The 13,943-nt window shown below is 37.6% G+C and overlaps 3 protein-coding genes across 5 annotated transcripts in view; 2 read left to right on the top strand and 1 right to left on the bottom strand.

Moving 5' to 3' along the window:
- The window catches only part of LOC139821333 (uncharacterized), an 85,400-nt gene extending 80,746 nt beyond the window's left edge, over positions 1–4,654 (bottom strand). Inside the window, exon 1 of the mRNA XM_071792308.1 lies at positions 4,571–4,654. Within this exon, the coding sequence (XP_071648409.1) occupies positions 4,571–4,624 (54 nt within the window). The 5' untranslated portion in view covers positions 4,625–4,654. The remainder of the gene's footprint in view (positions 1–4,570) is intronic.
- On the top strand, positions 326–4,198 carry LOC139821334 (lysosomal acid phosphatase-like). Of its 2 annotated transcripts, none has more exons than XM_071792310.1 (7): positions 326–765; positions 1,410–1,632; positions 2,041–2,136; positions 2,312–2,551; positions 2,918–3,224; positions 3,335–3,546; positions 4,002–4,198. In XM_071792310.1, exons 2-7 carry the CDS (start codon positions 1,465–1,467, stop codon positions 4,143–4,145), a joined length of 1,167 nt encoding a protein of 388 aa, XP_071648411.1. In that variant the 5' UTR covers positions 326–765; positions 1,410–1,464; the 3' UTR covers positions 4,146–4,198. The 2 variants fall into 2 exon arrangements, with proteins under 2 accessions (XP_071648411.1, XP_071648410.1); XM_071792309.1 differs by having other exon boundaries at positions 328–710.
- Positions 4,655–8,701: 4,047 nt separating the features above from the next.
- LOC139821441 (EH domain-containing protein 3-like) lies at positions 8,702–13,943 on the top strand. Of its 2 annotated transcripts, none has more exons than XM_071792442.1 (7): positions 8,702–8,844; positions 9,453–9,947; positions 10,043–10,356; positions 10,438–10,546; positions 10,655–10,973; positions 11,212–11,382; positions 11,464–13,943. In XM_071792442.1, exons 2-7 carry the CDS (start codon positions 9,462–9,464, stop codon positions 11,667–11,669), a joined length of 1,605 nt encoding a protein of 534 aa, XP_071648543.1. In that variant the 5' UTR covers positions 8,702–8,844; positions 9,453–9,461; the 3' UTR covers positions 11,670–13,943. The 2 variants fall into 2 exon arrangements, with proteins under 2 accessions (XP_071648543.1, XP_071648544.1); XM_071792443.1 differs by lacking the exon at positions 8,702–8,844 and adding an exon at positions 8,933–9,067.

Here is a 13,943-nt window from a genome sequence, read left to right as displayed (position 1 = left end):
AAAAAAAATGTATTTATGATAACATTCATTTCCGTGGGATATTTCAAAAATTCTATATAACCCGCGATCATCTGTATTCTGTCTACAAAGCCATTAACGGTATCCAATTTTTATCAGCGCCGTTACCAAGAGACAAAGGTCACTAAGAAGCCATTAAAGCCATTAACGATATTGCTTGATCATACTCAGACGTCGCACAGTCATCGAAGATCACGAGATCACTTTTACGATAAAAAGAAAACGACGCATCGCTGTACAAACGAGAGACAACTGGTGCAACTGGAAAGCCAGATGCGCGCCATTCATATGGTGGGATCTACGCAAGTATTGACACACAGAGACAGACACGCACGTATATATAGCCATCACGGTCGATCTTTCAGCTATATGCGCGACACGGAAGAGAAGCGTGGAGAAGCGTGCTGCGAAGAAGAGTGCGTGTATACGTGCGTGTATCGGCTCTCATTTGCGAGCGAGATTTCCGTAATTCGGGGCGATAATAACGGAGTGTATTATCGCGGATTGGCGACCGCGAGCCCGACCGACTACCGCACGTCTCGGATTGCGAGTCACGAGTTTCGTTCGACGTGTGGGCACACACGCACCGTCACGCATCACTTGCATCTCCCTCTGCTCCGCACGCTTCGGAAAGGACGCGACGAGGATACCGCACGACGTGCTCCGACGACCGCAGTGCCGTATTGTACACGGTGGGTTTTAGTGCGACTACATTCGAACGACGTTCCACGTAGTGCGTAAGCAGAGGTAAACTTGCCATGATATGACAGACGATAGAGCAGTCTGTGATAAACGCACACGCGTGTATTCTCTTTATCTGATCGAAAAACGAGTGGTTTTCTGATGCATGGTATCAGAGAGACGATCCGACGTTAATGCAATTCAGTGAATCATTTGTTGGCCGGATAAGCCAACCATGACCTTTTACGAAAATGAGGAAAGCTATCTTCCGCTTAATATTTCTTCTTTGATTTAAGCGTGGGAGTTATATCGTTTGTTAAATACCCCTTGCACAACATAGGGAAAGGGTATTTAAGAGATAAACAATTTTGTAATTTAGATTATTGTCAAATATGGATACCAAGTTTCAATAACTTTTGAAAAGATTATCATTTTTCTTTCTTCGTTCTTTAATTTATCATTATTGTTAGATCTGGATAACTAGATTCCTATATATTCCTATATATTTTGATAAAAAACAATGATTTACGAACTTCAGGGATAATTCTAAACATTGAGATAAATAAAGCTAACAACCGCGGTTCGCCATTGCGCAAAGTAACTTTATCGTGCATTAAACTTATTTTACACAAGGGAGAGCGCCTAAATGACTATCGGTTTGTGCTCGAGTCATTACGTTAGCCGCTAACGAGCTCTCGTTTATTATCTAGTCTACGATTGGAGAAGTTACTTGGAATCGTCACGGGAAACGTGTAATTGGGCCAAATGGATCGAGCAAGAGGACGAGCCTCGACGGGTAATCGTCGTTCCAGAAAGCTTGGCGTTTGCGTGAGCGTCGTTGCACTCGGGATCTTCATCGCTTGCACGATGCTAGCGTACGCAGCGTTCGCGTCTCCGGCTACCGAACGTGACACGTTGCGGCAGGTGGTTTTTGTGAGTATCTCGTTTGTAACAGTTGGCCCGTCACGCCGTTATTCCGCTTCCTTAGAGCGTTAATTTAATTTTAATGTTACGCTTAATGAAATATGAATCTATTAACTTCACAATTTTATGAGATATTTAAGTAACGAATATTATTTTAATATCATAAACGATATGTAATAACAGGATAACGTTTATTGTATTAATATATTTTTTTAAATATATTAATAAAATGTAATATATATAATATGCTACTCCAATGTTTTAAAGCGGCGAGAAATAGCATTTAAACGAATCTTGCTTTAGAATCTCGAATTAGTCAAAGAATTTATTAGATGAGGAAAAATGAAGTAAACTTAGGTGCGTAATATTAAAATAGTATTTTTCTCTCATACAGAACTCGTTATTGTTTTCTAACAGCTGTTTCGTCACGGCGACCGAGCTCCTACAGAGACCTATCCTAAGGATCCTTACATAAATTACGATTGGCCCGGTGGCTGGGGTGCCTTGACCAAGGTTCGGGTAAAATACACATAGATCGATAGCCCTATATATAACACGATAATATATGTCTGGATTCGCCATAAATTAGATCGCATCTTGCGCACAATATGTATCGCGGTTGTAAAACGCGATCGAGCGGGAATAATCGGGCACGGCGGGCGTTATCAATCTCACGACGCACTTTCAGAAAGGAATGCTTCAACTGTATAACGTGGGTCAGTGGATACGCTTAAAATACGGCGGTATAATCGGTCGTAAATTCGAGAGCACAGCCACGCTGGTGCGTAGCAGCTACGCGGATCGGTGCGTCATGTCGGCGCAGGCATTACTCGCCGGATTGTTCGTGCCGAGTACCGAGGACATGTTCGTGCCCGGTTTGGCATGGACCCCTGTTCCTGTACACTCGATACCACGAAGTTTGGACAAGGTATAATCCAGGATCAGACTTATAATATAAATTCTAAGCTAAAAGGCTACAGCTTAAAATCTTCAAGAAGTCCCATACATTATGTCTTTGTCTTAAAAAGATCCCTTTTATTACGCGAGGAAGAAAAAAATGCGTTATCTTTAGATCGCAACAAGTTTAAGTCAATTATTATAATCTACGCGTAGCCAACGGATTTTATGCATAAAATTCCATTATCCTACGTTGCGAAAATACTCGAATTAAAATAGTCCCTATGACAAAAAGATATATTTCTAAATATAGTCTTAAACGAAAGACAAGTTGCTTATCATAGAACATGCAGGTCTGTAAAGAAGCTTATTTTTCAATACAGTGATGTTATTGTAGCTGATAACGGTGAAGGCGCCATGCCCGAGATTGGAGGAAGCTCTAAAACGGGCATATATAGACGAGGCAAATAAATCGGGCGAAAAAATGGCCGATTATTATAAGGAACTAACGGAGCACACCGGAAAGAATATGAGCACGATCACCGACGTCGAGTTCCTTTATAACACTCTCGAGATCGAGGAGCAACACGGTTTGCAGCTTCCGGCGTGGACGAAAAAGTTTTACAACAACGAGATGCGCGAGATAGCCGCTCGTAGCTTGGCTATCTTTACCGAGGGCACTATTCAAAAACGTCTTCGTGGAGGTACGGGCGATATCTCTGCAAAGGCAGCGAAAGATATCGCTGCAAATGCACTTTTTAAATTGCATCGCGAGATCTTGTATCGCAAACTATAACTATGTCGGTATTTCCAGGTCCGCTGCTGAAAGAGATTTTACACTATATGGAAGAGAATAGAAACGGTCCCAAGCCAAAACGATCTTATTTTTATTCTGCTCACGACATAACTATCGTCAACGTACTGAGAACAATGGGATTTACGAACGAACTTTTTAAACCAGATTACGGAGCGACGCTGATATTGGAGCTACATCTCGTCAATAATGGAGCCGACCAAGAAGTGAAGGTATGGTTATCGTGGTATCGTTATCGTTAAAGTTTATGACATAGCCACGAATATCTTTCTAATCAGAAATTGTTTCGAATATCGCGAAAATTTTAAAACATCTAAAATTCCATCTAAGAATTTTGTTATACATTATTATTACAAATTATAATAGATACACTTAATAATAAATGTCTAATTATCAGAAATGATATGTGTTTAATGTAGTTAATCAACGGCAGTATAATTGGCAATTAGACATAATCACTGAAATTTGTTTAGAATTCCTAAATAGCCTGTATTTATATGCTAATGTTGCACACTAATGTTGTATTATCTAAATATTTCTCTTATTTCTCTCACAATTGTTATTCTAATGATTTATATATATTATAGAATAATAATTAATTATATAATTCTATTATATAATTATAGAGAATAATAATAATAAAATTATTTTCTCTCTGTTATCGAAGGCGCTGTATTTGAATAATACGAGAACGGAAAATGCGCACTCTTTGGAAATTCCTAACTGCGCGAGTCCTTGCCTATTGCAAAACCTGAAGCAAACATGGCACGAAGTGATTCCGAACGATTGGGACGCAGAATGTAAAATGTAAAACCCGCTGAATTTTGTATAATTGTACTTAATTGAAATTCATTATTACGCTCATGTGTGTGTGTGTTTTTACATTATTGTTATGTTTTAAATCATGGCTACGTTTGTAAAGCGAAACAAAAGATGTAAAATATTAATGCATTTAATGCGTGATACTTAAATTAATTTAAGTATATAGGAACAGTTATTTAATACTCATAATTATTATTCACATAATTGTTAATAGATATTAGCAAATCAACTGTGCCGTCTAATGAACTGTTAATAGATATTAGCAATTAACTGTACTGTCTAATGAACTGTAGATTTATGCATCTATAATATTATTATCATAAAGTAATATATAGGCATTAAAATGATAAAATGGAAAGAAAAAGCATTTTATTTTCGCAACTACAATAATGTGAAAAATTTTATTGCACTTACCAACGTTGATCCTCTAGTGAAACAAAATATTCGAATACGTCCTCCGTTTTTCATCTACATGCATCATGCGTACTCGAAGAATCCATCGATAGGTGAAGCGTCTGCTGTGCAAGTTCTGTAAAAATAACATTTTTATTTTAAACCTAAGCAAGTTTAATTAAAAAATTGCTAGTTTAATAAATGTTTATTTGTCGGTATGAGTGGACGCGTTACGAGAAGTACGGTATAGAAGGCGCCTCTGGCATCTTATTGCAGATAATCGTCAAAACAGTTATCGGTGACAGAAATGAGACCGTCAGATTCTTATGCAATACTGATAAATGATAAGAATGTCATTTCAGTGATATCTATATTGACATTAATATAAGATAGAAATTTTTGCACGAGAAATAATAAAAAAGAAATCTATCTGTCGCTCTCTAAGAAAATATTTTTCCAAGAAAATTAATTTTTATTATGTCGTCTGTTATTTTTCAATATAAAAATATATTTTTATAAAAGAATTTTTCAATTATTTCTGATTATATTATGATTAAATTATTTGATATTATTTAAATTTTTTATTTTTTATTCTTTACTCGCGGTTGCTGTTTGCAGATAATTTTTAAACTGAATTAACTTCCGCTTTTTAAACAGCAGAAATCGTATATATCATGATAGAAGAATCTAAAGAGATAAGAATATACCTTTTAAAGATTTGAGTTTTACTAAAAAAAATAATATCTATAGATTTATATGGCAAAATATGTAGCTATTATAAATAAATTATTGAAACATATCTATAAGATATATATTATAAATAAATTATTTTCAAAAAGAAGACGATTATAAAATGCTACCGACATTTGAGCACGAGATGGTAAATGCTGAATTTTTCAAATCATTTCAAAACTCGACGTTGCATTGCTAAAGATATCCGCATTCTACTCCTTAGGAAGGCTGCGAGTGTTGTGGTCGAGTGCATAATGTGCACGTTACAAACTCGGTATCCCTGCAAACCAGTTGTAATTCAAACGAAGCTTGTTAAGACGCATAAATGGACATGAAATCGTTTAACCGGGATGTGCTCGTTTTGCTTATGCAACAGCTGACACTGGACCCGTTTTGCATATCATTGCGTAATATCATGTACGATTATTGGCGTGAACTATTGTCTGTTGCGCCGAATAGTGCGTGCGCAATTAGCAATTAAACAGTCGCGCTCGGTACAATAGATCAGAGGAGATATACCTCTGATCTCAATGCGCGTTCTACTTTCGGATAAATTGAACGTTTTGCCATCACATGGTTACAATTAACTATTCCTGTAGCACTGTATCGCGAGCGAAAGTGAAGATGATATTTTACGAATGAGTGAACGAGCCGAGAAAGTAATTTAAGGTATAAGTGACGAGACGAAATAAATACTTGTCGAGGCGAATAAATATTCAGTATTGATAGCATTTCTGATCTGATATGCGAAGTTTTCTTCAGGTAAGATCACTGCGAAGAAATCAATAGCAATTGCAATTTTTTTTCTGAGTTACGCGAGTTATCGGCTAATTAATTTTAACGCTGCTTCCGCAATATTTCATTTTTAGGTCAGTCTGAGTCAAGGGCTGCGGTAGATTCAATGCCGTGCATTTAACAGGAAAGATAAGACGGAAAGCTTATAGGCTTATCGTTTTTCGTGACTCACCATTCAACGATTTAGATTTTATTCGCGCGAATCCACCGCACGTTGATCGCTCGCGATTCAACAACGTTTCGCGATTCGATCGGGCTTGCATGAGGGAAGGTCATAGTTATCGATTGTCTCATGGCATGGCCGCGCATTCGCATTGTTAACATTACGCCTCCGTTATGTCACTGTCATTCGTCAACTATTACAGCGTTACATAACTCACTGTCCGTGGGAGTGACGCCCTATGTTTTCCCGATGCCGCGGATCTATTTTCTCGTTAAACAAATGTCAAGAAATAAATGATTGCGTGGATATAGCCATCCACGTTTTCCCGCTTTAATGACTCATTGACTCGTCACGCAATCATTCTACACCCAAACGTAGCGAAAGAAAAAAAAGTGATAAGCTATTTTCTTAAATAAATAAATGAGCAATGAAATAATAAGTCAATTTTAATTATTAAACCTATCAATTTCTTTGGATACGGAGCTATTAGCTTGCCATTAGCGTCTTCTTAATTTTTAACAATTTCACAACAAGATGTGCTTCAACGACTACGATAATAGAAGATAATATGAGAGCTCCTTCATTTACTAATGAATTAGAGCTGCCTTCATTAATGGCAGATGAAAATGAAGACGAAGAGGAAATAGAGGAAGAGGAGGAAGCATTATTTATTTGGCGCTTTTAAAGCATAATCCCTTTTGGACGCGAGGTGCCTAATATATAAATAATTTAATTTAATATTTTTCATATTTATCGCATATCTATAAAATAAATTATATAATTTATATATATCTATATATATTCTATATATCTATATGTATAAATTTATAAATTATATAATTTATCATATATCTATACACGACAATAATATGTTATAAATTATATACATATATTTGATGAACGCAAGCTCGATTCTTTTTCTTCGGAGAGCAGACAGATCTCGACGTAACCCTTCGATTAAGAACGATATTTATCGTACCTTGATGCGTCCCCGCGTTCCTCGGCATCCCTCACGTTGACCGACGACGAAAAACGACGAGCAATTAACTTTCGCGAACCGAGTCTTTCCCTCTCGACGGCCATTACGCGACTCCCGTTTGCAACATTGCAACTCAGACGACGAAATTTGAAAAATAATCGAACTCGGCAGCTTCGCGTGGTAACCGAGAGCACCCAACTTCGCGCGCCGCGCGGGAACGCACGCAAGGAGAACAAGATGCAGAAATGCCGGGAATATCGCATGAATGCATGTTTGCATGTTTGCGAGCGCGTTTCGCAACGCGAAAATCGCAAAGTTGGATAAGAATCCGACGAAAAGCGTGAAAATCTGAAAGCGGATCGAGAGCTCTGTCGGTCGAGCTCTCACCGCGATCCCATCAGCGTCGTCGCGTCGTCGCGTTCGACAGTGCGGGGACCAAATATACGAGAGAAAATAGATAATGGAGATCAAGAGTATAGGCGATACCATCTCGTATTTCGTCGACGTTTCCTCTCCGCGTCCGGCTGCTCCTGCATATCTTCCCGTTTGTCCTCGGCGCGAAGTGAGGCGTCCCCCTGCAGTCCCTGCACCGGCAAAGCGCGCGCGTTCGACCGCGAAATTATGAAACTGTCGATCTCGACCATCGACCTGAACTTGGCGCGCGTTCGGCAACTGATCAAAATCGCAATGAAACGATTAACGAGATGTATATCTCGAATGTTTGTTCTCTCGAGATTGGAGATTTAAATCGCACAATTAAAAATGTCCATTTCTATAACTTTAATTTTGGTTTAACTTATATAATTTTTAATTTTCTCTTTCTAATTTTTAGAACAAGAAAAAGACAGAAAGTCAATTAAAATGAATATTTGAATTAAACCGGGATTAAAATTAATCTACATTGATAGAAAAGGATATAAGAGACTGTCAAATCGCCTTCCACATTCCCATCTTATTCTTTATCTCATCTCTATTCAATAAACTCAGTTATATCAATCAATTTATTTACTCATAAATAATTTAACTAATTTTGTGTTCAAAACATTTATGAGGACGGCTCATAATCCGTGAATCATATTTCGTGCGTCTTCCAGTCAGCATTCTTTTCCGCCCCCTCTCCCTCCGGCCCCCTCGTTCGCGCTTTGACAATTGTCAGTTGTCGGCACTGACAATGAGCTCAATGCCGTATACAGTGGTTGTTGTCACTCGTCGACAACCTGTGAACCTGTCAGACAGAGTCGTGCCGTCAGTGCCGTGCCAACGGTCGCGCGCCGCCCATCTTCTCGAGGATACATCTGCATCAGTTTCCAGATTTATCGCTCGCTCTCTCCCGAGGCTCCCGAGAGCCGTTCGCGCAGCGCGTTCGCGCCTTCCACCGCCGCCGTTTGCGTCACCGGCCACCGCCACCGCCACCACGTCCGCCCCGGAAGTCCGCGTCGCTCCTCGCTCTCTCGCTGGCGATCTTCCGCGATCGGTCGGGCCGCGCATCAACGCGCATACGTCACGTCGGCGGCGGGCCACCTCGTCGTCGTGCGTCGTGTCCCCCGTTAGTCCGCGATCGTCCTCGCGTCCGTCGCGCTCTGTCAAGCGCGCCCGCTCATCCTTGACCGGCGAATCCAAGCAAAGGTTGGTGCTCGGCGACGACGACTCATCCAGTTCTCCTTCCCCTCCTTGCCCCCCCCGTCCTCCTCCCCGGGGCCGCGTCCACGTGCTCCTTTTCACACTTCTTGCATTTTTGCACTTCGCTCCTCGTCACACGCTTCGAGTGTCTCGTCTAAGGTCCCAGGTGACCCAGGTCCCAGTCGCGGAAGGAAAGGAGGTGGTGCCGGACGAGATATCGGGAGAGAAGGTGGTACCAAAAGTCACTTTCTAGACCAAGACCCGACCGAGTTTTTCAGCGGGCAGAGACGACGTTCTCCACGCGATATCCTTTCCAAATCCTTTCAGCCTGCCTCGAAAAGACACGTCTCTCACCAGCGTGGCATTTTGGAGGCGGAGCGGTCCGATATAATCGATCTGATAACCTTAACCTTTGTAGGCCGCGCTCCAGCGCGGAACGACCGATCTAGAATTGTTAGCCTCGTAATCCGGCTTAAACGAGGGAAACGTAATTAACAGGACGCGACGTTACTTGACGCTAAATGCAACCTTGGCCTCGGAATTCAGGCCGTGCGCGAGTGTGCGCGATGACGAGTCCACCGGAAGGAATGTAGAACTCGCAACTTTGTCCGCAGATCGCCAACATGTTCAGCTGGCTAAATCGCGAGGAGAACAACAAGCAGGATCTCTTCGAAAATGTCACCGAAGGCCTCAAGAGGATATACAAGTCCAAGTTGCTGCCGCTGGAGCAGTACTATCAGTTCCATGACTTTCATTCGCCGCAGCTGGACGATCCGGACTTCGACGCGAAGCCAATGATCCTCCTGGTCGGGCAGTATTCCACCGGCAAAACCACGTTTATCAAATATCTGCTGGAGAGGGAGTTTCCTGGCATCAGGATCGGACCAGAGCCTACTACGGATCGGTTTATAGCGGTCATGTACGATGAGAAAGAAGGGGTCATTCCTGGAAACGCCTTGGTTGTAGATCCGAACAAACAGTTCAGGCCACTCTCAAAATTCGGCAATGCGTTCTTGAACAGATTTCAGTGTTCGACCGTGGCGTCGCCTGTTTTGAAGGGCATATCTATAGTGGATACACCTGGTATATTGTCTGGTGAGAAGCAACGAGTAAGTATATTGCTTTTGTGTAGCTCTGCTTTCGCAAATATATATATTTGCCTGTGACAAATATAGTAAATGTTAAATAAATGTGTTTTCTTCAGGTTGACAGAGGCTACGACTTTACTGGTGTTTTAGAATGGTTCGCCGAACGAGTAGATAGGATTATCTTGTTGTTTGATGCTCATAAGCTCGATATATCAGATGAATTCCGTAGATCTATTGAGGCCTTACGTGGGCATGATGATAAAATTAGAATTGTTCTTAACAAAGCTGATATGATCGACCATCAGCAGCTCATGAGAGTATATGGTGCTTTAATGTGGTCGTTGGGGAAGGTGTTGCAAACTCCAGAAGTGGCTAGGGTCTACATTGGCTCGTTTTGGGATCAGCCGTTAAGATACGATGTTAATAGAAGGTGAGTGTTTTTTTGTATCATTTATTTTATCAATCATCTCTATATTTTATGTTTGAACGTTGTGTGTGGATCTTCTTTTAGATTATTTGAAGACGAAGAGCAAGATTTGTTCAAAGACATGCAGTCGCTTCCAAAAAATGCCGCATTAAGGAAACTTAATGACTTAATTAAACGAGCGCGTTTAGCAAAGGTACATATATGAAGCAAAAAATTTGCGTTAATTTTTGTACAATTGAAAATCTTGGACTAGATATGGTAGAAAAACTCTCATGTTCTATAATTCTATATCAATTTACAGGTGCACGCGTATATAATAAGTGCTTTACGGAAAGACATGCCGAGTATGTTCGGCAAGGATAACAAGAAGAAAGAGCTGATAAAAAATTTGGGCCAGACTTATGATCAAATTCAACGAGAGCAACAGATCTCACCTGGTGATTTTCCAGATCTAAAGAAGATGCAAGAGAGCTTAGCGCATCACGATTTTAATAAATTTAATCCCCTGAAGCCTAAGTTATTAGAAGTGGTTGACAAAATGCTCGCTGAAGATATCGCGAAGCTTATGGCTATGATACCGCATGAAGAAACCACCACCGTTTCGGAACCACTTATTAAAGGTATTGTCAACATTTTGTACATTTTGTACATTTAAATCGTTTTAATCTTGAATTTAAATACTTTTAAAAAAATTGCTCAAGTTTTCTAGAAGACTTTTGATAAAGACAAATAAATTTAATTAATTTAAAAAAAATTAATGTGAGAAACTATATATGATATAGTACTTATATTTTAAATTTATAGAAAAGATTATGTATATATAAATATATATTTTACTCATTTAATTTTTTTAATAAGGAGGAGCATTTGAAGGTGTAGAAGATCAAGTTAGTCCATTTGGATACAAAAGAGGAGAAGGAATCGATGCGGGTGCAGGTGAACCAGAATGGATTGTCAATAAGGAAAGGTATAAATATGATAGCATCTTCGAATCGCTTGGGCCACAAGATGGAAAAATTACGGGAGCAGGTAAGACTGATAAATTTTTACAGACTATATATTTACCCTTCTTAAAATAAAATATTCTAATTGATAATTTTGTATTACCAGCGGCCAAATCAGAAATGGTCAAGTCCAAATTGCCGAACAGCGTGCTCGGAAAGATCTGGAAGCTTTCAGATGTTAATAAAGATGGGTTCTTAGATTCTGACGAATTTGCCTTAGCCATGCATCTAATTAATGTAAAGCTCGAAGGATACGATCTACCGGCTGAGCTTCCAGAACATTTAATACCGCCATCGAAACGCGACACATAATATACGATTTTTGTATTATAATTTATCATGTTTCGCAAATGGTTAACACACGTTTAGGATCATGAGATGGTGGCTATTAATTAGCACGTCTTTATTAATCGTGCGCGCGTGCGGTTAACAGATCGAACGAGAATTATAAAATTATACTTTTACAGCTGTATCATATTATGTGTATACTATATTGATAATGTATCAAGGCCAGGGGACATATATATTTGCAATTTTAAAGCACAATATACCCAGCATAAGACATAATATAACCAGCAATTGACACCGATAAAGATATATCGGTATTTTTCAAATAATGTATTTCCGAAATGTATGGAGATTATACATATACAAAATTATACACATAGTACATGATACTTATACTGACATAATAGTATATAAATAATTTAGAACATTTGTTTCTTTTTGAGATATATCAAGTTGTTATATCGATACAAGAATTTTGATTTTGAAATTATATTTATGCTTTATAACTTCGAAATTCTTTTATATATGTATGTGTGTGTCCTGAATTACAAAATGTCGCTGATTAATGAATAAGAGACTGCAGTGCGATACACTAAGGCAAATAGATTTTTTTTTAAGTATATTTTACAGAATATTTTTGAGAGAGATACATTCTAACTTTAGAAACGTGTTCTCAGGACGAGATAAGCTTAAATGAACTTAAAATTTAATGAAAATACTTTCTATAGAACAAAAAATTTATTATACGAATCAATACAAATGATCAAAACCAATACATTTAAAGTTAATACTTAATATGTTTCCAAAATTGAGTCAAATCTTTTTGGAATATCCTGTACAAAAAGAAAAGATAAATTGAAGATTGATTATGTGGAAATATAGAAGAAGACAAAAGACTGGAAAAATATAGATTATGCATATTCTAAAAAAAGGATTAACCTAAACTCTAATAATTCACTTTTATAAACAGTTAACGTTATTTATTTTATTTTATATATTAGAATGTTTCGTTTTTGAGTTCTGTGGGAATAGAACTTAATCAACTTGACCAAAATATTCTCAAAACTTTTGAAATTTTTTTCGTTATTTATTTATCAATAGATAGCAATACGCAATACCTGTTATCTAGTTAAAAATTGTTAACTCAATTTTTTGATTCGTTTAAATTAATTTACAGTGCAGTCTATGTTTATTGCATATCCATTATATTATGAAATCTTGTCAGATTCGTAACTGTTAGATTTAATCTTTTCTGCGACATCGACCAAAGATACAATGTTACAAATAAAAATATAACACACATGTGCAATATTAAGAAACTAACAAAACTTATATGATTGGCAAATTCTATTTATAAAACCTTTTGATATTAAAAAGCTTCTCTTTCCTATTTCATGAATCGTGAAAGAAGCCGAAATGTTAGAACAGTTATGTATTTATTATACTTTAATTATATACGCTGTAAAAACGGCTATATCATCACTTTATTGATTTCTTAATTGCATTTTTCTATTAGCACTGCCTTCGCATGCCGCGAGTTTATGTGATATCAGAAAGTACATTTGTATATTAAAAACTACTTGTACTCTATTCGGAAGAGAGTACTGGAGAGTACAAGTTTATATTAAAAGATAATGTTAATCAAAAGAAGATTATTTTTGACATAAATAATATATAAAGTGTAACTTGAGTTTATTTGTCAACAGTTTCGAAATGCTATGCATGTAATGTTGCTGCATTATTTTTCTTCGATTAACACATTCCATCTTTAAATAGATCCGTTTAATCACAGTTGGCAAAAATAAAAGTCATGTTGGACAAATATTAGAGTAATTAATAAACGAGAAGAGAGGAGAATTTACAAAAAGAAGCACGGCACATTTAGACACTTTTAATATTCGATATTTTATTCATTTATATATTTATATCTTGAAACTTTATGAATAGTTTTAAATATCTATATGTGTAAAATGTAAAATATTTTATATATAAAATATTTGGATATATATTATATATTGCATTTAAATACAGCAACAAATACGCACGAAATCGTAATGGTGCAGCGTCTTTTATAGAATGTATTTATCTCTGTATTAACTCTTATATTTATGTAATAATTATACTTGTAGACACTATTTTTAGAAAGAACTCATTAGATTTCGTCGAGTTAAATGTTAATGCATTTATAAAGAGAGAATTACAGAAACTTATTTTTTAATATATTGTCTTAAAAATAACAGAAATATTTAAAAAGAAAGACTTTGGTTTATCTCATGTTAATAAATAAAATAAATGAGA

The sequence above is a fragment of the Temnothorax longispinosus genome, chromosome 11 (genome assembly GCF_030848805.1).
Source record: "Temnothorax longispinosus isolate EJ_2023e chromosome 11, Tlon_JGU_v1, whole genome shotgun sequence".
NCBI classification, from domain to species: Eukaryota; Metazoa; Arthropoda; class Insecta; order Hymenoptera; family Formicidae; genus Temnothorax; species Temnothorax longispinosus.
This window is presented reverse-complemented; position numbering and strand designations above follow the sequence as displayed.